This window comes from Prionailurus viverrinus, chromosome C1 (assembly GCF_022837055.1).
Source record: "Prionailurus viverrinus isolate Anna chromosome C1, UM_Priviv_1.0, whole genome shotgun sequence".
Taxonomy (NCBI): Eukaryota; Metazoa; Chordata; class Mammalia; order Carnivora; family Felidae; genus Prionailurus; species Prionailurus viverrinus.
The window spans coordinates 78,223,302-78,249,258 of NC_062568.1; the positions used below are offsets into that span (position 1 = coordinate 78,223,302).

At 35.2% G+C, this 25,957-nt stretch overlaps 1 protein-coding gene across 3 annotated transcripts in view; it reads right to left on the bottom strand.

Moving 5' to 3' along the window:
• ACVR2A (activin A receptor type 2A) overlaps positions 1-25,957 on the bottom strand; it is an 86,473-nt gene that overhangs the window by 9,091 nt on the left and 51,425 nt on the right. For all 3 annotated transcript variants that reach the window (XM_047871606.1, XM_047871608.1, XM_047871607.1), the window contains 6 exons: positions 24,586-24,695; positions 24,252-24,406; positions 7,737-7,880; positions 5,280-5,423; positions 4,136-4,281; positions 2,075-2,189 (listed from right to left, as the gene is read on the bottom strand). In XM_047871606.1, the coding sequence (XP_047727562.1) occupies positions 2,075-2,189; positions 4,136-4,281; positions 5,280-5,423; positions 7,737-7,880; positions 24,252-24,406; positions 24,586-24,695 (814 nt within the window). The remainder of the gene's footprint in view (positions 1-2,074; positions 2,190-4,135; positions 4,282-5,279; positions 5,424-7,736; positions 7,881-24,251; positions 24,407-24,585; positions 24,696-25,957) is intronic.

Here is a 25,957-nt window from a genome sequence, read left to right on the forward strand (position 1 = left end):
ATCACAAAAACAGTGGTGGTTTTGTTGGAGACAAGGACAAGAAAAGCTACTTTTCAGTTGTCCTTCTGATTCAAATTCCACATTTGAAATGTGTCTTTAAAAAAAATACTCCTTTTTGAGGGTTTCTCTTTCTCTGTTAAAAAAGAAAAAAAAACTAGTATATAACAAAAAGAATTAGCCAAGTAAAGGATGGATAAACTTTTTAAAGTTCTATTTCTATGAAGTCTATAATATTTATTTATTCATGAATTCTGTCTTGGCATTCTTTATTTATATCTGTCCCTAACAATTTGGTATTTCTTAGTAATGTAACTATGGTTACCAAGCTACTATAGCTTGCTTTGGTTGACAGTATTCATATATGAACGCTTAAAAATTTTATAAGATAGCTGGGTGGATCACAATCTAATTGAGTTTTTGTAGATCTAGGGAGTAGCCCAGATAATGGGTTCCAAAAAGCTCTATCCTTAGGTGACTGATCTCTAGACTAGAAATTAGATGATTATCTGCAAATACACATATAATTGAAGTGTTTAAAAAAAAAAAAAGGAAATAGATCACTAAGACTCCCAAGTTCAGGTTTTTAATTCATTTAATAAGGAGGATGCTTTAGAGAAAGAAAAAAAATAGCAGCTCTGTTTTGCTACTCTGAGTAACTATTTAATTGTACTAGGAGCAAGGATTTCTGAACACCTCCTAAAGATAAATGTATGCCATCCAAAGTAGTTTTCTTATGAAATGACAACTACCTTCAAGCATAAAATGTCCTCTTTTATGAATTAATAAGATAAAAATCTTATTTTTCTCCAGCATTCTTTGCAGTATATAAAATGCACAATAAAGTATATTTTGAAATTTTCTGGTCCATGAAATATAAAGTCAAGGGAACCACTTATGTAATTATTTTTCCTTCTCATGTAAACCAGTTGAGAGGGCAGTAAAAGATATGAATGGGTCCCAAAATTATTTCATAAAAAAAGGAGGGGAGGGTTATGAGATGCCAGAGGATTAAAGTATTTCCCAATTTCAGTTTTATGATAATCACACCATCAGCTCAGACGTTTGTCCCTAGGCCTCCTGCACAATCTCCCATCTCTGTAATCTACTCCACAAGACTGCCTTCGTTCCAAACACATCTGGTGTCAACTTTTCGAGAACTATGACTGCTGACCACTGCTCTAAACTAGATTCTTATATCATTACTCAATACTGCCAAAATTTGTTATGGTGATGATTCTTTAATAACTATTCTTGGAGGTCAATATACTAGGAAAAATGAAAGCTGAGAATTTGATTACCAAATTATTTCCATGATTTGAAAGATGAAGAGATAATCATACCAACTTGGTAAGGAAATGTCACCTTTCAGGTTAAACTGGTCTTCTTAACAAAAAGGTGATCTTTTGGAGTGAAAGCACCTTTACTAACCTTACAGTTTCTGAGGATAAATGTATGGATAATGTTACTTTCCTACTTGGCTCTCTTAAAGATTCCTGTTGTTGACAGCTCTTTGTACAAGATTCTGACTAGACAGGCTCATTGCACAGGGCTTTATAAGTGCTTTGAACTCTGGAGAGAATTCAGAGAAAAGCTAAGAAGTAATGAAGCACTAAAGACCAAGAAGCAAGAAACTATCATTATTGTCTGGAAAAAAAAAAAACAGATAACAGATAACAGTAGCATGAATAGTGACTGATTATTCTGCCATTCCTCTTAGGATGATGAAGTTAACAAATTAAAACTACTGAGTTAATACTAAGAACTCCCTAAGAATTAGATTTAAATGTGCTGGATTCTAACTTGATTTGTTTTAAAAACAGAATCCCATGACATATGTGTCTAAATTGTTTTATGAATTGATCTAAACCACTGGAGCTCCTAACAGTCTTTCACCACATGAAAATGTCTTCCTCAGCAAATTTAACGTATTACTTTCTTTAAGAGAGTCATTCTGTATTAGATGCTGAAATAATAACCACACAATAATTTTAGAACAATTCAATCCAGATATGCCATTCTAAGAAAATATGGGACAAGATTATTCTTTCTTACAGTTTATAGTTATCATCCTTACCTGTCCATGGGTATCACCAGCAGACTTGCCAGCCTCAAATTTTAACGCCAACCCAAAGTCTGCAATGCAAGCTGTCAGGTTGTTTTTCAACAGCACATTTTTACTTTTGATGTCCCTTGCAAATAAAAAGACAAAGTATTCAAATTAATTTTAAACAAGTTATTTCTTAAAAATTTTCATTGAAAGGGAGAAAGGAGTGTATACTATAGAAGTCTGATACACAGAAAAAAGGAGAGGGAGAAAAAGCTTAAGCAAATTCCCCCTATACCATGAAGTACACAAGTAGAGTGACAAACTCATTTTTCATAACATGGACAGTAAGGAACTTTCTCCATGAAGTAGTTTTTTAAAGAGCTGCTATTCTAAAAATACTGTCTAGGTCATTCCTTCCTACCTACCTACCAAACATAAAACTGTTTTTTGAGGTAATAAGAATATTTCAGAGTTTATAGTTGGAGAAACTCCCACTGAAACTGAAATTTAAGAAACCAAACAAAGAATATTCAAACAAAATGAACTGGCCTATTGGTACAGGCCTACATGTTAGAATGGTCCCTTAGCGGTTCTTATATTCATAAGCTTTGTTGTAGAAAAAAGCATCTCTAAGAATATGTAACATCTTTAAGAATGTGTAACAGAAATTTTTCACTGTAAACATAAACAGCTCCAGCTAGATCCTGGTGTTCTGAAGAGTAACCATTTTAAAACCATCAGGTATCTTCTTCTACACACTAGCTTCAAGGATTCATCCTAGAGATTACTATACTCTAGCTAAATACATCTATGCCATGAGCAGTGGTTAAATTTATGTGCCCAGACACAGAACGAACAGTGGAACACAGGAGGCAACAGGTACATACCCACGAATGCTATAAAAACCAATCAGTTTTCACCTCAGAAGATTTTTTGGAACCTTACTCCCAATAATCTTTGGGGATGCCAAAGAATGAATTCCCTATAGGTCTAGGTGAGGTAAGCAAAAACCCAGGAAGAGAACGACTATATGCAGGAAGGTGAGAAAAAAGGGGAGCTCTTTCTGAGGTGGAAGTTATTCAAGATTTGCAAAATCAGAAGCTATGCTAGAGCTGAATTAAAAGAAATGCCTCCCAGGAACCCAAAACGCCCAACTGTTGGCCCTCAGCTAAGTATCTGTTAAATGAATCGGTTCATAACTACTTTTAAAGCAAATCTTTTTTGTTTCATTGAAGTATAGTGGACATGCAACATTACATTAGCTCCAAGCTTACCACACAGTTATTCAGGAAATCTATACATTCTGCTGTGCTCACCACAGTGCAGCTACCATGTGTCACCTACAACACCACTGACTATATTCCCTATGTTGTACCTTTTAACGCCATGACTTATTCCTTCCATAACTGGAAGCTTCTTGCCCATTCCCCTTCACCCATTTTGCCCATACCCCCCATCTCCCCTCCCCTCTAGCAACCATCAGTTTGTTCTCTGTATTTTTGGGTCTTTTTCCAAAGCAACTATCTTTAAATTGAATACAAGAAGACAAACTGATCCCATGTTTAAAGGAACTAACATTTTCCCTCTTGAAGGTATGATAATCGCTGGGTCCAACTACTATTGCTTCACTGATGAAGGCAATTGACTAAACCCAGTTATCCAAATGATGCCTCCTTCTACCTCAGCTCAGGTAGTGATCACATAGTCATTACAAACATAAGAAAAAAGGTAACTCAAAGTCTCTCCATAATTATATCTAATAATTATCCTTGAAATAAATCATGTTTTGAGGCAAAACAAATTTCTTCCTTTGTGATAGATAAAATACATTTTCAATGTTATCCATGCTTTCAGAAATGAGACAAAATGTAAGTCAATAATTAAATTTTGCTAATGATATTAATATATACATTATCCAAAATACTTCCTAGCCAATCTCAAAGCCAATGTGAAAAAGAAATGAAAATCAACTGCCTCCTATAGCATGGTTGGAGAATTAGGGGGAAAATAAATTTTCCACAGGATTATTAAAAATTTAAATAATAAATATTGACTCATTTGGGAAAACAGTATAAGTTTTAGCTCTACCTGTGAGATATGGCAGGTTTGTGGCCATCTTTTAGGCCAGGTATATCCTCATGTAAGTATGCCAATCCTCTTGCCATGGTTTCTGCAATATGACACAATTCGTTCCAAGAGACCACATTAGCCTTTAGAAAGTCTGACAGTGAACCCTAAAGAAAAGGGCGGGGGGGGAAAAACAACTTATGCTCTTGATAAAAGTCATATGACATGGAGACTTTACTTTTAAGAAATGATAGGAGGCAACATATCTTTACTTTTAGTGAATATTAACATCTAAAAATCCATTTTTCTGGAATGATTCAAGTTTCCTCTTAGTAAACATTTGAGTAGGAAGGAATATCCCTAATCTTTAAAGTTTTGCTACAAGACACAGTCGACTTCCTCCTATTTAGAAGGCAGGAGTTTAAAAAAAAAAAAAAAAAGAGTATTTGAAGATTAAGTTCGAGAAATATTTAAAAAGTTAAAATATACAGACTACAGAGATGTTACACCATAGGACTGGGAAACCCAAAATTAAGACCAATAAACTATGTCAGAATCTTCCTCTAAAGATTATTGCCATCCTTTTGGTCAAGAATTTAGGGAAGTATAAGAGCCACTTATATCTGACAGTGACGAAACTGACTGCCAAGGAGAACACAATTTCCTATTTCATTAAAATGTACTGTCACACTAAATCTGAAAGTAGAAAAATTGAGGAAAAATAGCAGGTATGTTTTAGTGATAACCACTCTACAAATCAGTGACAGAACAAAGATCATCAGATAAATCTCTTGCCTCTATTTTTCTCACAGGCTACACTGTGAGGAACAAAATTCAAGCTAAAAAATGGTCCGTGTAATAAAAATGGATCACGTATGGTAAATGAAAATTACTAAGCACTAGCTACACTGAAATAATTATTTGTGAGAGAGGTATAAAACTGCAGCACGAGAAATAAGGGACAGAAGACTGGTATTATATAAGTAGAGGGTTAGGTGAAAAAGTTGCCATCTTTGCTCTTATATTATTTTTTTTTAAAATTTGTAAATATTAACTGTCTATAATAACATACTGTTCCCAGAAAAATAAATCTGAGCAATTTGTGGCCAACATTAAGTAGGTAAGCCAACCCTGATCTGGAGTTAAAATGAAAAGTAGTTTTTACCTTTTCATGAAATGCTGTGATTAGCCAAAGGTCCACATCAACACTGGTGCCTCGTTTTTCTGCACCAATGAACTGTAATATGTTCTCATGTTTCATTCCAGGTAAACTATAAACTTCATATTCATTTTGCCATGACTGTTTGTCCTAGAGTTAAAAAGAAGGAATGGTAAGAATGCAAAGAACACAGGCAAATAAACCATATCTAAGAGATAACTGAAGTAGATTCTAAGGCAAAATTTAAAAATAAAGCTGTGTGTTAAAAGACTCTTTGATTTCATCTTATTTTTTCATAAAAGAAATCTGACAATAAGGTAACAACTCCATCACAAATGCCTGCCCTGCCCCATTCGCTCAAACATTCTTTTTCGTGTTTCTTGCTTGTAAATATAGGAGTTAGCAGAAATGCCAGACTTCTGTATCTAACGATGGTAATACATTCTGCTTACAATTTAGTACTGTAGTGTAATTTTATCATGGTATGAAGTTACTTGTGTTTATTCAGAATAATCTCTGTAAGATATGAATTTCAGGTAGAACGATTTCATCTCAACAGAGGACAATGTTTTTGTTCAAAGACTAACATTATATCAAACATTCTTAACAAAATGTTGAAAATACCCCGCAAAGTCAATAGGAGAGCAATAGGGTATAAATAGGCAATACAATAATTTTAAATACTATACGCTCATTTGTGCCTGCAAGTGATCCATGCTTATTACATGTCTACTTATAAAGGATTAGTTTCTCTTCACAATGGAAGAATAATAAAAGTTTGAGGCACCATAGCATAATGGTTAGGAACCCTCTGGATCCAAACTATGTTAAGAACCTTTGCCAAGTTACATCATCATTCAGTTACCTCATTAACAAAATGGAGACTATAGTGTCTGCCCACAGAGTTGCTGTATTATAGGTATACTGTATGTTTTATTCTATGTATGAGTACTGTATCGATACATATTACAGAGTACACGTATGTGAAGCACCTCTACCTGACACAACAGAAGCACTCAATAAAACATTAGCTACTGTTATTCTTGCTGTTGTTACCTTTATGTTAATATCCAAAGGCCTTTCTCTAATTTTTTTTTAAGTTTATTTATTTTGAGAGAGCAGAGGAGAGGCAAAGACAGAGGGAGACAGAGGATCCCAAGCAGGCTCCACACTGTCAGCGCAGAGCCCAATGTGGGGCAAGAACCCACGAACCATGAGATCATGACCTGAACCAAAATCAAGAGTCAGATGCTCAACCGACTGAGCCACCCAGGCACCCCAGCCTTTCTCTCATTTTTAAGCTTCTTCCAACAATGAAAGAAAAACCCTGAATTTGTGAATATTAGCAGTACAGACCCAACTCTTCCTCTGAGAACTATAGTTTTAAAATATCTGCACTGCTACCAAAAAAAAAAAAAAAAAAAAGGTAAAAAACTTCTTCACCGACTCTAACAGGCTTTAGAGGAGGCAAGAAAGATAAAAGATAGGTATATTAATTTGACTGTATAACTTTGGAATAAGGAAGATCTGTGAAGATACAGTGGTGGAGCCTGCATCACCAAACCCAACCAGGATTGCAATACCACACATGGCATTAGCTAGAGGGGCGTATAAGCAAGAGACAAGGAAGAAGAAATCATCATAGATCGATACCACCAATGGAATAAAACAAAACATAAGAACAGCTCAGAGGTGCATTAGACCAGGGTTTTATGAGGTAAGCCCCCTTTAAAAGAAAAATAAGTCGGGGTGCCTGTGTGGCTCAGTCAGCTGAGCGTCCAACTTTAACTCGGGTCATGATCTCACAATTCATGAGTTTGAGCCCCGCATCTGGCTCACTGCTGTCAGTGCAGAGCCCACTTCAGATTCTCCATCCCCTTCTATTTCTGCCCCTCCCCTGGGTTCTTTCTCCCTCTCTCTTAAAAAAAAAAAAAAAAAAAAAAAAAAAAAGATTAATAAATACTTTAAAAATTAAAAAAAGGGAAAGAAAAACAAGTCCACAGTAAACCAATTACTGGGCATCCTGATTCACTGCCTCTGATAATTCACCAAACAAAATGAATCAGTCCGGGTAATAATACCTTTAAATAACTCTAGAACAAGCATGCTATTCTATCATTCTTCTGTTTGTTTTCTGATAATGTCAATGGGACATTAAAAGTTATCCAATGAAATTATATTACTGGAATCCTCATCTTCATTTTGCACTTCTGTAGAATTTTTATTGGCAAAAGATCTCCTGTGTGTTCATTTATTGTATTTCCACCACTCCAAAGACTACTGTATACAATTCCATGCCTCAGATGAGAAGGCGGACAAAAGGGGTAACCATTTTCCTCAGTATCACAAAGAACCACCTTGAAATATATGGTTTGTATTTTCAGACTGTTTCTGAATTATACTAATCGAGCCAGGTGTATCTTTTAAAAAATATGTGCAGATCAGAAAAATACAATAACATACCTGTATTGGAAATATTTTCACAGCTACATATTCATTGAGCAACTGGGCTTTCCAAACACAACCAAATCTTCCCCTTGCTTTCACTTCTAATAACTGTAGTGGCTTCAAACCTAGTAACGGAGAAGGTGGGGGTGGTCCTGGGTCCTAAGATAAACAATAATGATAATATTAAAAAGCAGCACACAATACATATCAATTCTAAATATGAGAAAAAAGGGAGTATACTGAGGAATCAATTGACAGAAATGGTAAACACATACAAATGACATTAACTTCAGTCTTGCCAAAACTGATTTCTCAAGCATTACTAATTATTTATAGTGATCATAAGGCAAGCCACTTGAATCAAGAGTTTTCATAATAACATTCAGTGAATAACATTCACTACTGCTATCTAAGTACAGCAGGAGAAATCTCAAATCATTTTTAGTTTCACTAATTTTCTGGACTAAGATTTTCTGTGACTTTTAGGATATTACTTAACAGTATTTCAATGGTTTCATCTAGTTGATACTTCATTAGAAGAGGAGGATTTTAAAAGTGCCAGCAACAGCAAGTTATGACTATGTCTCAAAGAAAAATACTCCTCAAAATCCACTACTTTCCCCAGTGACTGTTTATCTTTAATCTCAGAAATGCCCATAGTCCTTCTCAAACACACTGCAAATAAGTGTATCAAAGCACATAAGAGAAATATTTTGAATAGCCAAACTATTACGTTCATTCTGATTTTTCAACCTATTAGCAATTCATCCCTTTGCTTATAATTACCAAATTGACCTGAAATAAAAATTATTAGTGTTCTGAGTCTGACTGGCAAAGAAAGTACAAATTATAATCCAGAAAATGAGTGGTCACTGTAGTAGATGTACAAGGTAAGTAAAACGAAAGAGAAGAGTACTGCTACAGGTAATTTAAAAAATGGAGGAAATACAGTATGTGAACAGGAGCACAACATTTATGAAACACAAGGGAATCCTCCCTATACGAACTCCTCACTAGAAGCCTCGTATCAGTTCAAGATCTACAACTAAAACAAGATGTAGGAAGCCTTCAGAAAAGCTTTCAGAGCAAAGTAATAAAAATGTTTGAAAGGCTGCATAATGAGTATTGTAAGGAGGAACTAAAGTTTCTGTGGCAACAGCAACAGACACTGTGACCCTGGATGGCATCTAAGTCGCTTGGAAAGAGTGTGCCATACCGTTATCCATGCAGCTCTCTTTCCCTTTCCTCTCAAGACAAAAATCTCTTCTAATGCCCTAAGACTGTCAGTGCTCCCTTTAGGTATTATTCAGCCTATTGGTGGCACTCAAGAATTTTAAAAGTTGACATCTACGTTAGAAAGACCCTCAAAAAATAGATACATTGCAAGGTATAAAAGAGGAAAAATGTGCAATTTCACTGTGGGCAATCTTTATAACATGGCTTTAGAATTCCTATTTTAAAATAGGAGGATAAACTAGAATACTTCCTGTAACTAATTTCAACCTCAAATGTTTATTTTTAAAATGTCTACAAAAGCTGCTTTTCCTTCACACATTGAAAAGATGAAAGGTTGTACAGTAGAGCTAAAGAGTGCTGCGGTTTCACAGAGTGAGGAGTCTAGGAAGTCAGATACAAATCTTAGAGAAGTATGGCCCCCAAAGTTACAATTCTCAGTGGGAGAGGACAGAAGACTCTATGGAGAGGTTTTATCAAAACTAAACCTACCCTACCTCATTCCTTGACTGGTCACTTATAACTGTAATAAGAGATTCTACTGAAAAAGAGTATGTTATTTACGTGGATGTGGAGACAGGAGAAAAAAAGGTTGAAAACTACTCTTGCGGAGGCAAGAGAAACCACTCATGTTCAAAATCCAAGAATTATTAGATAACTGCATAAACTAATTAACGTTAACAGAAAAATTTATGTTTGAAAAACTTTATAAGCATTTTTTTTAATGTTTATTTATTCTTGAGATAGAGGAAGAGACAGAGCATGAGCCGGGGAGGGGCAGAGTGAGAGAGGGACACAGAATCCGAAGCAAGCTCCAGGCTCTGAGCTGTCGGCACAGAGCCCGATTCAGGGCTTGAACTCAGGAGCTGTGAGATCATCATCACCTGAGCTGAAGTCGGACGCTTAACCGACTGAGCCAACCAGGTGCCCCTGAAAAACTTTAAAATTACTATAAAGTTAAAATCAATGATTTCCCCCCTTCTTTAGAAATAAGTCAGAAACGTCAAGTTGTCAAAGCAGGGATAACAAAAACTAAAGTATGCAGATAAGAGCTGAAAGGTGAAGAGGCAAAATAACGAGGTAAAGAATAGAATCGCTCTTTACTTAAACATTAAGATTTTGAATAACCTTAATATAAATTGATAATGTCTCTTGATAACATTCTATATTACCAATTCTGTTCTAAAGAGTACCAACCACACAGCTAGGATTTAGTCTATAAAACAGTATTGAGATGACTTAATCCACATCTCAAATTAAGAATATGTCAGCAGTTCAAAATAATACTAACCTTAATTTTAGGAAACATGCAAGAACTCTCAATGTCTATACTTAGGGGGAAAAGATGACTGAATATTTTCTAAGTGCAAAGATAAACTTCAAGGTTCCCATAAGTTTCCAAGGTTTTGTTTGGCAAGTTCTAAGCTACCACTATTTCAGTAAAGCATCTTAGGTCACTCTCCCAATGATATTACCATTCTATTCAGTATTATATCATAACAACCTGAAAACAGACTGTTGTCAAAATTACTTATAAATAAAAAGCTTAAATTTAAGAACACTGGCAAATTTTTAAAGGGTGAGGAAAAGGTCTACAAAAACACATTCGTATAAAATCTCAAAACTTTTAGAAATGATACATGTGTTTTTAAATAATACTCTATAATACTTAAAAGTTGAGACTCAAAATGAGCTAATGAAGTACAGCTAACTGAATAAAATATATAGTGCCAAATCAATATGCCTTTTTGTTTTAATGAAAAATTACTAGAATATTCTATGTCATACTTTTCAACTCTTCATTAAATTTATAAGATGCTTTAACTGTATCTCTAATATTTGGCTTTTATTTATCCTATCATCTAAGAATATCAGAAATTATTTTCAGTTTATGAGCATCATTATACTAATTTACCCACCAAAAGTCAATGCAGTTCACGCTTGAACAACATGGGTTTGAACTTCAGCGGTCCACTTATGTTTCTTTTTTCTTCCAATAAATATAATGCAATGTATTTTCTCTTCCTTATGATTTTCTTAATAACATTTTTTTGTCTCTAACTTACTTTATTGTAAGAATAAAGTAAGTATGTATATCAAACATACAACATACAAAATATATGTTAATCAATGGTTTGTGTTACCAGTCACAAAATTTAGTACTTTGATGGGGGTAAAAAGTTACATGCAGATTTGACCGTGTAGGGCGTCGGCACTCCCTTCACCCCGCATTGTTCAAGAGTCAACTGTACTTGATTCTAGGAATAAAGATTTATACCTTTAAAATATATCAACAACCCAAAGAGACAAATTCAGATTTAAACTTCATAATGACATCAACATTCTGATGTATCCATAAAACATGTCTTCGTCCTACTACACAGAAAACCACCTTCCAGGGAGCCATGGTAAGGTGTGCAGAATTCCTGAAAACTTGCCCTAAGTCTCTAGTTCTCTTGCAATAAATACCCATGCTACTTTGCACAGTTAAGAAGACATGTATTAGAACATAGCTCTGATTACATCTCTTCTTTACCCATTTGTATATGAAAATTATACAATTCTGGCATCAGAAGACCTCATGTCGAGAAACAACAAATGGCAGTAGCTGAAAAAAAGTGCACCTACCCAAACACCACTACCCTCTAGAATTACTAAAATCAAGACTGGAATAAATTAGTACAAGTGAAGAGCTGCAAAGTAGTCTGTGATCATTTTCTTTATTCTGAGTTCTCAAGGGTGAGAAGGGTGAATTCTAATCTAAAATAAAGCCTTAATCTCTAGAGAGCAAAAGATGAACTGGCTAGCCCATTTGCTACAGAGGCTAAAGATGCAAGAAACTATCTGAAAATATAGATTTCATGTATAAGATAATGGGTTCAACCAGAAAGTCAGCTCCTGTTAAAAATGTGCATACGTGAACATTTAAGCTAGTGACATTTCTAGCCACTAGGGGTTAATGTCTACTCAACTAAAACCATTGTTTCTACATTCCAACTTAGATAAGTATAAATGCTGGTAACGATTCCTTGAAAACCAAAACTATTACGTGGCAAATCAATCATGTTTTTAATACTAAAAGTGGTAAAAAAAAAAAATCATAACAAATTTATAAAGGATGCACAATAAAGCAACAACGACAACAAAAATCTAAAAACAAAATGTTCAGTATGCATCCACAAAAAGTTCCACAACCATAAAACAAACATCAATGCATCTTACCTCTATCATTATATGAAAGGCGTGCTTGTGAAGAAAAAACACAGGCAAAAGAAATTACGATTTATATCAAGAATGAAATGAAAAATGACACATCAGTTACAAAAGTGAAAGAAAGAGAATAATGATTTAGCTTTTTAAAATTGGCAATGATCCAATTTATCATATTTTTAAAATAAAAGTTGGGAACACTTTCCTTATAAACAGAGGAAAGTAATATCAAACAAACAAAAAACTTGGACATTACCTTTCAGATAAGGGGTATTATTATATACATGGTTCTGGTATGACCCCAAGTTACCTGATCCAATAAACTTCCGAGTCTTAAGTAATTGTTACGTGTTTTTCTAAGAAGTTCTAGAGTCTCAACTGGAAGAGTAAAATGAGCAATTTAATTGAGAAAATATCTTGGAATCGGCTTCTGGACACGAGAGGGCAGTATTGCCTTTAACAAAAACCAGGAGCAGCACAGGAGACATTTTTATGTAACTAGAAGAAGTTGGTTCTCAGCCCACACTCTAACAGTTGTTTTACGAATCTCTAAAATCTATTTCCTGAACTGCTTCACTCCCTTTTCATGGAAGACAGTAGAATCATAATAGAAAAATGTTCCTGATGTCTTTGTGTGTGCAACATAAACAATATACTAGGGTAAGAAAATAAGACTGAGGAAAAAATTTTAAAAATGAGATTTAAGTAGAACACAGTGACAGGCCAGGCCCACTGTTGACTACTTACTAGCCACATAAGAGTGAAGAAGTCAAGTAGTGGTGGCCATGAGAACAAGTATCCATACATATTTTTTAGTCTGAGGACACTTAGATACTGACAAGACTTTTGAAAATAAGATTTTCATTTTCCCAGTCATCCTAATATAGTTAAGGGCCTAAATTTATAATTAAGAGAAATACTGTCACCAATATAAAAATCCCCTCCTTCAAATCCCCTCCAATTGCTGAGTATAACCGCCATTTCTAATATCTCTACAATATTTATACAGAGAATAGCACTGATTTGACAACTCATTTATCTGCACCAGCAGCTTAGTTTTTCTTCCTTCTTGATTTTTCTCCTATGATAATGGTTCAGGATTATTTATAATTCATCTAAACGGCTTAGCTAATCCTACTATCACAACATCTTATCAGTACTCCAGAGTAAAATTCATCTCTTTGAAAGAAATACATGCCAAATGAATAACTAGACTTTAGCTTCCCAGGGCATAGGTATGTCTCAGGTTTTGTTTTACAAGGACTTGTAACAGGGATAATAAACCTACCACTGCAAGTAACACTGTGCAAGTATGTGCCATCCATGCATCTTACCAAAAAGTCTATCTTTGCTCAATATACTTCTCAATAAATGAACATGAGAATAAGCCCTAGAATGATCAAGCTAAACAAGAGATGCCAACGACAGGCCTCAATGTGTAAACTATGTTACAAAATAAAAGGGTCAAAACAGAATCCAAAAAAATTAAATCACTGAAATACATGGATAAAAAGCAACCAAGCCAAACAAACAAACACACAAAAAACAATCTGAATTCACAACACAGAAAATGAAACTTGACTATCATGCACTATAACTGGAGAGAACAGTAAAAAACAAATCAGCACATTAATGTCAAGTCATTAGGCTCCTGGATGCGAAAGAGACTTCGCTGCTTATTCCATAAGGGGGAAAGAAATTTAACTAAATTATATTGCCAAATATCAGAAAATAATGACTAGGACTTCTCCATTCACTCAACCAATCTTTACTGAGCGCCTACTTTGTGCCAGACACTGACTATCTGGCTTCTCGTGATGCTTACTACAGTGTGGGGAAGTAAGACTAATCAAAGATACCACACAAATGAATGCATAATTATGAAATAATTGCAATAAAAAGAAATTCAGTATCCTGAGCACCTGTAAGGAGAAAACTGACTTACACTGGCAGGTTAAATAAGATTTTCCTGGGGAGAGGATCCTTGAAAAATGGAGTAAGTACTAGAGGGAGACAGATTAGGTACGAAAATGGCATTGGGATACAATGACTCGTGCAACCAAATGGTTACTGGTTCTATTTACTGAGAACGAGGTTTTGGAGAGATTATTTCCCTGAATGTTAACTACTTGGAAATATCTAATTGCTGATGTTTAGTAGGCAGTTAGATATACAGAACAGGAATACAAAGAAATCTTTCTAGATTACGGATTCTGGTTCATTTATATACTATAAACATATAGGACATATACTATGAATTTTCTCCTATTTACTACTTAAACCATTCCAAGATTGATATATTTTATGTGTGTGTGTGTACATACACATATGTGTATATATACATACACACACATATATACATACATATAACAGGGGGATAACTCACTAAATATCTTCTTAGGACCTCAAGAAGAATTAAGGACCCCTCCTACCCCCTGCCCCCTACACAAAGTATTCGAAAACCGACCAATTCTGAATTTGTCTCATCTTAGTCATCTAATTATCTCATGCTGTAGGAAATTTTACAGTTGCTAATTTTAAAAAAGACTATTGCCAAGCAGATAGAAATAGAATATATAAAGAAATAATATAGTGTATGTATCAGAACAAATGTTTCTGAGCTAGGAAGACATTATACATTAACAGATTCAATAATATTGATACCGCCAAATGCACAGCCATCATTCTATCCAGTTAGATCTTCAAAATTCCACTGTGATGGACCAACTCCTACTTCCTCCAGTTTCTCTCAACTAACTCCTGAAAGCAAGGCAAAGGCAGACAGAGGTGGATGAGCCAGGATTCTGAATAAGTTCCCTAAGGAGAAGGTAGCTCCTCAGGGTAGTTAGCAGGGGGGAGGTTAAAAGTCTGAAGAGACCAATCTCCTTCTGGCCACTGCTCAAAAGCATCAGGTTTATTATTAAGGATAGAAGAAATTTTTATTTATTTTAGCATTTGTATTCTTCAAGTAAAGCTGCAAAAAGCAAAAGGATCACTACATATATTCTATAAATTATGGCGTGGTAAGATGGTTATGTTTACCTACAGGGTTATATGTACTTACTATAAAAGCTATTTTGACTTTGTAAATATTCGTTGTTTATATTTTTTAATGTTTTTTTTTTTTTGAAAGAGAGAGACAGCATGAGTGGGGAAGGGCAGAGAGAGGGAGACACAGATTCCAAAGCAGGCTCCAGGCTCTGAGTGCCATCAGCACAGTGCCCGACGTGGGGCTCAAACCCATGAACCGTGAGATCATGACCTGAGCCGAAGTCGGACGCTTAACCAACTGAGCCATCCAGGCACCTCTCGTTGTTTATATTTTTATATAAACAGTAACTCAAAGGGTATACAAGGTTGTATCTGAGAAGGGAAACATTTTGGAGATGAAGGATACAAAAGGAACTTCAACTTTATCAATAATGTTTTCCTAAAGATCCAAAGTAGATGTAAGAAAATGTCTGTTCTGAGTGGTAGGTGTTTGTAATATTTTTCTCAAAACTTCCCTGTATTTTGCTCCTTTATTTATGACATAAATGTAAATAAAGATTTAGTTATCAGCCAAAAAAAAAATACTTTAAACATACTTTATATACTCTGATCATCCTCTTTATCCTACTTTAGTTTTTTACAGACCCCACCTAATTACTTACTGGAATAAATAAGCCACTCAATTAAAATCATTTCAGTGAATAATAATCCTTGGATATAAATGCCCAGACTCTACCATTCCAAAGACTGACACTAGAGCAAGACACTTCACCTATCTGTCCCTTGTTTTTCTTGTCTATAAAATGGACTTAATAAAAGAGAACCTATATTTGGGGTGTTGAAAGATTAATCTGTGTAAAGTGCTCTGTGTAGTCCTTGACAGAGTACTCAAAATGAAATTTTTTATTACGCTAATTTCAAAGTATTGGCATATAAATATGTATCTTCAATGGCTTCAATAAATACAACTTCGAGTACAATTCTGAAGTTGTTACTCTGGCAGCAATAATAGCTAACAGGTTTTGAGCACTTATCATTAGATAAGCGTCCCAGATATGGCTCCTGGTCACTATATAACTGGAGTCAGACATTTCTCCTCTTTTCCTCCACTCTTGCTCCCTTCTTACTCTGCCTGTCATTGCCAAGCTGCAAAGCCAAACAACCAATCAACCAACCTATTTTTTGTTCCCTTATATACTAACTGTGGGCTTGGGAAGAACTGTCCCTCCGATGCTTATCACCACACATCAGCATGATGCCCAGCACACAACAGGCTCTCAAGCATTAGGTGAGTGGTTAAGCTAAAACAAAACAAACAAACCCGAACGAACACCCGACAGCCTATGTGATACAAGCAGCTTTTCACTAACAAATGGGCCTTTTCATTTTATTGTCTCAAATTAACAGAAAAGATTTGACAGTGATGAAGTAGCTAGGAATGAAGGAACAGATCTACGATGAGGTCTAGGAAGTAGAGTTGAGAAAAAATCAAAGTCACATCTTCCTATCTTCCATCTTGCCAGATAAGAAAAAAGAGAAATTTTTTATTTTTTTGAATGGTTATTTAATTTTTGAGAGAGAGACAGAGCTAAGCAGGTGAGGGGCAGAGAGAGAGGGAGACACAGAATCCGAAACAGGCTCCATCCAGGCTCTGAGCTGTCAGCACAGAGCCCAATGTGGGGCTCGAACCCATGAACCATGAGATCATGATCTGAGCTGAAGTAGGACACATAACTGAGTGAGCCACCCAGGCACCCTGAAAAAGGAGAAATTAGGTACTCTCATCTATATGCATCAGTCCCATTTGTAAATTGGAAGATGCGGTCCTCCACAGTCCAAAGAAAAACTGAACTCAAGATTTTAAAAATTAAATGGAAGTCATTTTTAGAAATAAAGTGCTCCATTATTAACTTTAGTGTACAGCTTTAACTCATTTTAAACTTTGGATAAAGCTTTTAATTTTTTTTCCTTCTCCTCTTCCCTTCTTTTTTGCTTTTGGATATAGAATTTCAGCAAATCTCAAGCAGTCTTGTCCATTCATTTGTTAAGTAAAATAATTCATATATGCCTAAGAGAGTAATTTTTTGTCAAGCTGCAAGTCTACAAATAATTTATGACACTTCTCCCAACAATCAGTTTAGAAGTATACATAAAACTTAGTTGTAATTTAAGTTGTAACAAAAATAATCACACACAAAGGTAGAACACAGAAGAAAGAGACATTTGCAGTAGTTATGAACTATTTCTTAGGCATGTACCAAAAAAAAAAAAAGAAAAAAAAAAAGATGCTCAACTGCAAGACAAGAGCATTATATCACCAGATTTTAAACCTCCTAAAATAAGACAGTTAAAAATATTGTGAAATGTAGACTCCAGGTCTTAGCAGAAACCTAACACCAACTCAAAGCTAATAAAACATCAAGTTTTGAAATTTCATGAGCATACATTAGAGCTCCACTAAGTTTCACTTAAGAACACATCACTTAATCAGAATGAGACTGAAAAGTACTGAGCTGAAAAGCTATCCTCAGTATACCTTTAAATTAAAAGAAACCAATTGTGAAATAACATTTGTAGTTTATAAAAGGGAAGGAAAGCATGTATTCAAACGAATGAGATTAGAAAAAGGTGTCAGAGGATACATATCAACCCGTTAAAATTGATTATTTCAGGAAAATGATAAAGGAAAAAAAAGGAAGAACAAATGGTTCTATCTCCTTTCTTTTGAACACACTTCCTTCTGTAGAATTTGTCTTATTATAACAAGCAAGTATTATAAATTCTTAAAAAGAAAAGAATTAAAAAGAGAAAGTGAGCCAACCTATTTCAAGATGTGGTTTTGCAAGTATAACAATATTAGCATGTTAAATACTCACTTAAATTTAGTAAATTTCCCCTTCATCCTCCCCAAATAAATAAGCAGCACACTTTCCTAAACTGGCTTGGTTGAATGTTAGGCTACCCTTTCAGTATCTTATTAATTTTAAATGGGTACACATACAGACTCACGTTCAACAGGAAAGTCCTACACAGCATTTTTAGACAGCTTGGTTTCTCAGTGGACAGTAATTTGGCAGAGCATGAAATGACAACCTATTATTACTTTAATATTAAGGTCAACAGGATTATTTTGTATGCCCAATTCAGTATCCCAAACATCTGACAGCCTTTATTCTCTATCAGACCAAAATCTAGACAAAATGTCATGATGCAAAGAACTGAAGAGACTGATGTCACTTAAATAAGTATTAATGTTGCAATACTACAGTGCTATTTATATAGCCTTTAAAAATGCACAAGAAGTTAACTTCATACCTTGTTAAAGGTAGGTAATTTCTAGTTCCTAAAATCTGCTTTCTTATCAGCAAGTGTTTTTTATCAACACAAATATAGATCTTATTAACAGGAAACTGAAGCTCACGTATGGTTTTGAGAGCGATGCAAACACTTTTATTGAAACCACATTAACTCTAACCACAATAAGACTTCTTAATCATAGAGTCAATGCATCTATTCCCTCCTATTCTTGACTCACCGGCACTAGAAAAACCAGTTGTGTTCAGTTTACTCACTGTAGATACAAGAGCAAATTCCTACATGTGGAAAGACAGTTTCAGCACAGGCAAAAGAAAAGGACCTAGGTGATGGAAATTAAAAGGATGCTTCAAAGCTTGTGATTGCAGAAAGAACTGAATACTGGCATTCTCTTATAAAAGCCTGAATACTTCAACTTATTCTACCCTAAAGACATACAGCCTCAATATTTTTCTTAAAACTAAGCCCTAAAGCTTTTTATTAAAGGAATCCCTGGGCATGCTGCATTATCATCTCAGTACAACTCTAAATGCAACAAAGTCAATTCAGTAATTCGTCACTTACAGAGTGGTTATATCTACAAACAGTAGGTGACAGACAGTAGTGATTACAATACACCCATGGTATTCAAGGGGCTTACAATCAAGTGGGAGACTGGAACATGTACACAAATGACTAGTGCCTTTCTCAACTGGGGCTATTCATCTGAATCACACAAGATATAAACTGACTTCAGCACTATTTTGTCAATTCTTTCAAGGACAGTACATAACTAATACCATTCCAGATATATATAATGGATGGCTTAAGGTGTAATGGGAGGAAAGAATAAAAAGGTAGATGTATGGAGGTATGGAAGCCCATATATCATACTCCAAACTGTGTATTCTTTGCTGTGGGTCATTGAGAGCCCTCAAATATTTTTTTAAAACAGAAGTAACATGGGGCACCTGGGTGGTTCAGTCGGTGAAGGGTCCAACTTCAGCTCCGATCATGATCTCACTGTTGGTGAGTTTTGAGCCCTGCGTCAGGCTTGCTGCTGTTAGCACAGAGCCTACTCTGGATCCTCTGTGTCCCTGTCTCTGCCCCTCCTCTACTCACACTATCTCAAAAATAAACAAACATTAAAAAAAATAATAATAATAAGTAATATAATCAGACATGTAAAACACTATTCTACAGTAACAGTATAGAAGAAGAGAGAAGACCAGCTGAGATTACAGAAATAATCTCAGCCATAGGTGTAATAATGTCCTGAACTACAAAAGATCAAGAAAGATAAAAAGGTGAATGAACAGGACTTGGTAAATGACAGGGCCAAAAAAAGTAGCAGCTGTCTCCAAGGCTTTCCATCCAGGATGACTGGATGATACCAAGACAGTGATACCATGGAACAATGTTAGAAACATAATAGTAACAGATTATAAAGAAAGAAGGATGGCTTCAATTAAAAAAAAAAAAAAAAAAAAAAAAAAAGAACAAAATTACTTTACCCATACTTCTAACTATACTAGATCTGAGAATAAATATATTTTACTGGTTACTAAGAACCATAATTAAAGACCAGATTTTAAAGCATGTATATTTCCATATCACTTCCTCACAATAAAATACTAACACCAGAAGAAATTCTAACTCGATGTCTTAGAAATAAAGAATCCTACAATTTAGCTGTCAGAACCAGCTTAGTAAAAAGATACATGTGGATATCTCTCGTCTTCCAGGATGCCATAGGACTGATCTTTTAGCCCCCAGTGAGAATAAAAGACTGAAATCAGACCAAGGAATGATCACAGTATGTATAACTTCAGCTTGCTCTGTGAGATTCACTGTAAATTCTCAAGTATAGTTCTTATTGTAGCAATGACTTTTCAAGAAGATATTACCACAATGAGACTAATGTCTTACAAAGACCAATTAATTCACAAACCAGCCTTTAGCCAAAGCTTTAAGGAAAAGTTTACCTAATAAAAGGAATGAAATATTTCATGACACTGTCTAAAAATGTTTGAAAATTTGGGAGGAAAAATCCACAAGAATATAAGATCTTTCCAGAATTCCTAAAGCTAAACCCTGGAATTTTCCTAAATCATAAAACTTGAAATTAAGCTTTGAATATGCGAACCTGAATATGGACAAAATAGAGAAATCACCGTAAGACTTCAAATGTATGTCTCCCTTACTACCCCTGTCTCTCACAAAAGTCTTGAATAACTAATAGGGAGGGGCACTATCAATTCAGAGACTCAGGAATCCTTACCTACAACCAATCAATGCTGATAAACCTTATTCTAAAATGTGCTAAAAAATTTTCTTAATGGAAACACAGGAATATGCCCTTCTATATTTCCATGACTTTTCCTTTTTGTCCTATGTGAGGCCATATGATGATGTTATTACTCATTTTAGTAGTCAGACTATTCAATATCCAAAGTAGGAAAATAAATTAACCTATAGAATGATTTTGAGATGGCAGTGATGTTTACTGAATTTTTAAAACAGCAGAGACATCAGCTTCCTGGGGGGAGGGGGGGAGGCAGAACAGCATAAAGCAGTAAAGCTTTAGTGTCAGAGTCCTTGGTTCGGATTCCAGCTCTGACACTTGTGAGCTTTGCTATGTCTCAATTTCTTTATCTATAAAATAGGGATTGAAACTACATAAACAACCCTGTGAGGTAAAATCAAATCAGCATTTTTCACACCTGGCTGGTCACAAGAATCACCTTGGAAATTTATTAGAAACATAAAATCTCAGGCCCCACTCCATACTTACAGGGATGTGGCCCAAGAATTTGTATTTTTTAACAAATTCCAAAGATGAGCCTTACATACCAGTCATAATTTAGGAACCATGGAAAAAAATTTATGTATGTTTTTACATATTCTTATAGAAAATTCTTGTCTTTATATATTTATGTAACTTACCAGTATCCTAGTACAATACATTCTAAGTGTTCAATAAATACTTGATGTTATTATCAATAATTACTTTAAAATAGGAGATAAAATTGATCATTTTGTAACAGGATGGCCACTAAGCAGTGTTGCAGAACTACTTTGTATAATCCTCTCACCAAAAATGAGACTTAAAGCATGATACTATACTGTTTGAGACAGTGAGAGATGATCTAAACTAAGTTCCAAATTGATGACAACCCCTCTTTTGCACAACATAGTTTGCAACAGATGGAAAGCATAAAGTTAGGCATGTTTATATTTTTCCTAACAAAGCTTGACCATTCCAGATCATTCCATCACAAAACCATGCAAATTCACCACAGAGCAATTCAAGTGCTAAATAAATGTGTACAGTATCATTAATACGGTAACAAATATCCAAAGCCCACAGAAATGGATATTCATTGAAGATTCCTGATTCTCAGTTATTTATGAATAATAACTGCATCTTTCCTTTTTTTTTTTTAAATTTTTTTTTTCAACGTTTATTTATTTTTGGGACAGAGAGAGACAGAGCATGAACGGGGGATGGGCAGAGAGAGAGGGAGACACAGAATCAGAAACAGGCTCCAGGCTCTGAGCCATCAGCCCAGAGCCCGACGCGGGGCTCGAACTCACGGACCGCAAGATCGTGACCTGGCTGAAGTCGGACGCTTAACCGACTGCGCCACCCAGGCGCCCCGCATCTTTCCTTTTTAAAGTCTAAACGTCTGAATTAATTATCATTTCTAAATAAAATGGCCTCATGTGTTAAGATACTGAGCCTTTTATTTTTTTTATTTATTTTTTTAATTTTTTTTTTTTTTAACGTTTATTTACTTTTGAGACAGAGAGAGACAGAGCATGAACGGGGGAGGGTCAGAAGAGAGAGAGGGAGACACAGAATCTGAAATAGGCTCCAGGCTCTGAGCTGTCAGCACAGAGCCTGACGCGGGGCTCGAACTCACGAACCGCGAGATCATGACCTGAGCAGAAGTCGGACGCTCAGCAAACTGAGCCACCCAGGCGCCCCGATTCTGAGCCTTTTAAAAGAAAGTCCACGGGGCGCCTGGGTGGCGCAGTCGGTTGAGCGTCCGACTTCAGCCAGGTCATGATCTCGTGGTCCGTGAGTTCGAGCCCCGCGTCAGGCTCTGGGCTGATGGCTCGGAGCCTGGAGCCTGTTTCCGATTCTGTGTCTCCCTCTCTCTCTGCCCCTCCCCCGTTCATGCTCTGTCTCTGTCCCAAAAATAAATTTAAAAAAAAGTTGAAAAAAAAAAAAATAAAGTCCAACCACACCTTTGTGCTAATATTATGTAAATATCAATGCTTTCTATAAAATTACATGATTTTTTTAAGTTTTATTAAGAAACTTAACAAATTTGTTTTTAAATTGAGTTTCCAGTTTGTTTCGATCATCACACAAATCTAGGGTAAATTCAGACACTACTACAAGTACTAAATACTCTCCCTTCTAAATACAAACATAAATAATAAATAGCTGCCACCAAGAGAAGATAAAGTGTACAGCCTACGACCATTTGGAGTAAACTACATATATTTATTAGGCATTTATTTTTTTATTTTAAAATACTTTTTTAGAGACAATTTTTAATAAACTCATAACTTAGTTACTAATGTGCAAATGTCAAAATATTTCAGCTGCACAAAATAGCATGTTTACCTAATTTGCAGAATAAGGTATTTTACTTTTGGGTTTATTTCTCCATACACACATCTTAAAAGATTATGGGGATCAATAATCTAATGCTAACAGATTGCTTCAAGTACTAAGGAAGAAGGATGTTATGTAAATAAAGCTTAAAGGGAAAGAAATTATTTTGGTCATTAAAATATAGGACTCCACCATTTTTTTCTATCAAGTTTTAACCATTAATCCTAGTGGTATCAGAGAAACAAAGTTAAACCAAGAGAGCCAGAAGGCCAAGGTAATCTGATCTTAAGAGTTAAAAGAAACACAGTAAAAACTACAGTTCAAAGATGTCTCACACAAGTATGCCAAAGCTTTCACCACTCCTCAGCCTGCAGAACATTAACTACTTATATTAAAAGAGCTTGTAAACCACTGTACCAGCACCACCGCCTACATGACAGGGAATGAAGAAAATTACATGAATTTAATTTAATTACCCAACATATCTACATTTTCAGGTATATTTGGGGTCAGGAGAGTGAAATTGAGAGTATTACAAAAGTTTTTAGTCTTCAAAAAAAAAAAAGCTTTTAGTCCTCAGTACATGCTTGATATACTGCAAACAATAACGAAGCACCTGCAACTACCAATGACAAGTAATGAGAAGCACTGATTATCTGCTCTTCTTCCCAAAACGTTTTTATGCATATATCTTCCTGGCGCCTTTGTGAAACCTCTTTTTTCCACACTTTCTTGATTATCTTGCTAAATCCCTCCCTGTGGTTAAAAGGATAATTTGGCAAGCTGTCTTGAAAAAGGCACAAAAATTTAAGAATGGAAGAAAGAATGGAAGGAAAGAAAGGGTTGTGGTATTGCTTCTCCATCATCAATTAATTCTCAAGAAACAAACCAGGGAGAATCTCCCACTCGAAAGTACTACAATGACAATAAAACTGTCCAAAGAACAGGAATACCCTTTGTTCCACTCTAGTAGCTCAACTCCTGAGTAAGAGAAGTTCAGGATATAGCACTTAGTACGTTTGGAAAACTAGCTATAGTTCTCATAACAACAACCATTCCAAAAGTTAACTCCAAAAGAAAATGGTTTATAGCAATTTGGTGGGTTTCACCGCAGTGGTAGTTCTTTAAAATATAAAATTTAAAAGAGCACAAAGTACAAGACAATAACTTACTTGAGTTGGAACAAGTACAGGAGGGTAGGCCATCTTATGATGCCTGTACACCCAAAACGCACAAATAACAATCCCCGCAATTAACATAAGTGGCACCAAGGAATAGAGCAATATGTTGTAATAGGGTGGCTTAGGTGTAACTGGGTTCGAAGTAGCTGTGGAAAATGGAAGGAAAAAAAACAATTCAGATTTGGCCTACAAAATTCCACAAGAAATATTTATCATGGTATCAAATTTTAGGAGAAGGTATGAGTAAATTATTCCATCAACACAAATATGCTTTGTTTTCAGTGTACTAGTTGAACAGACCTATGTATTTTCCCTGTAAACTTACGCTGTGTAACTTCCATCTCTGGAAAGTAAGAAAACCTTTCGTTACACATATTGCCCTCACAGCAACAAAAATATACTTCAGGGCTGTCCTTTTTTTCTATACAATCAGTCCTATAAACAAACAAAGGAGAAATAATTAAAATCAACATTATATTGAATCTACAATGGAGTTTTTCTAAAGTTCTTCTCAGAGATGAAATAATGAAAAAGTCATTCATAGTCAACCTCAAGATTTTTATTAATATTCAATGATCAATTCTTAAGAGCCAAAAGTTTCTGTAATCCTGTTATTAAGTCTCATCAAAACACAACAGATGGTTTTATAGCAATCACACTAACTCCTTGAGACCACTACTTTATTTTGGTTTTTAATGATCCATCTAAGGCAACCACCTTTTATTTATTTCTTTTTAATTACTAGAAAAGCTTGAAAAGGAACATTAAGCCAATGAAGAAATTTGCTTTAGGAGTGCTTTCTCTTATAGGAAATACAGCTTTCCTATGGCATAAATACAAAAGCTAAATGCTATCAATAAAATTATGTGTATGTATACACATAAATACATGGACATAAATATACATAGTATACACAAAAGGACACAAGTTCCTATCATGGCAGAACATATCTCAGCATCAGAGACCCAAGCTAGATTTGGGAATTAAGAGTGTCAGGTTTTTTGTTTTTGTTTTTTTTTGAGTAGATTTAAATTCCCTAAACACAGGGTCACCTGGGTGGCTCAGTCAGTTAAGCAACAGATTCCTGATTTCAGCTCAGGTCATGACCTCATGGTTACGGAAGTGAGCCTCATGTCAGGCTCCATGCTTAGCCTGGAGCATGCATGTATGCCCTCTCTCGCTCTCAAAAATAAACAAACATTTAAAAAAAAAATCTTCATATATACAATATGGTCTTATTAACTGTAGTTGCCATGCTACATTACTAATAACCCTAGGACTTGTTTTATAACTGGAAGTTTGTACCTTCTGACCACCTTTAACCATTTCACCTAACCATCCACATCTCAACCCTCGCCTCTGGCAACTAACAATGCCTGGTTCTCTGTATCTAGGCATTCATTTTATTTTTTGGTTTTCTTTTAAGATTACATATATAGGTGTGATTGTAATGGTTGGTATTTGTCTTTCTCTGTATGATGAATTTCACTTAGCATAATACCCTCAAGGTCCATCTATGTTGTCTCAAATGGCAAGATTTCTTTCTTTTTAATGGCTGGGAAATATTCCTCTGTGTGTGTGTGTGTGTGTGTGTGTGTGTGTACACACATCACATTTTCTTTATTCATTCATCCATCAGTGGACACTCAGGCTGCTTCCACATCTTAGCTCTTGTAAATAATGCTGCAATAAACATG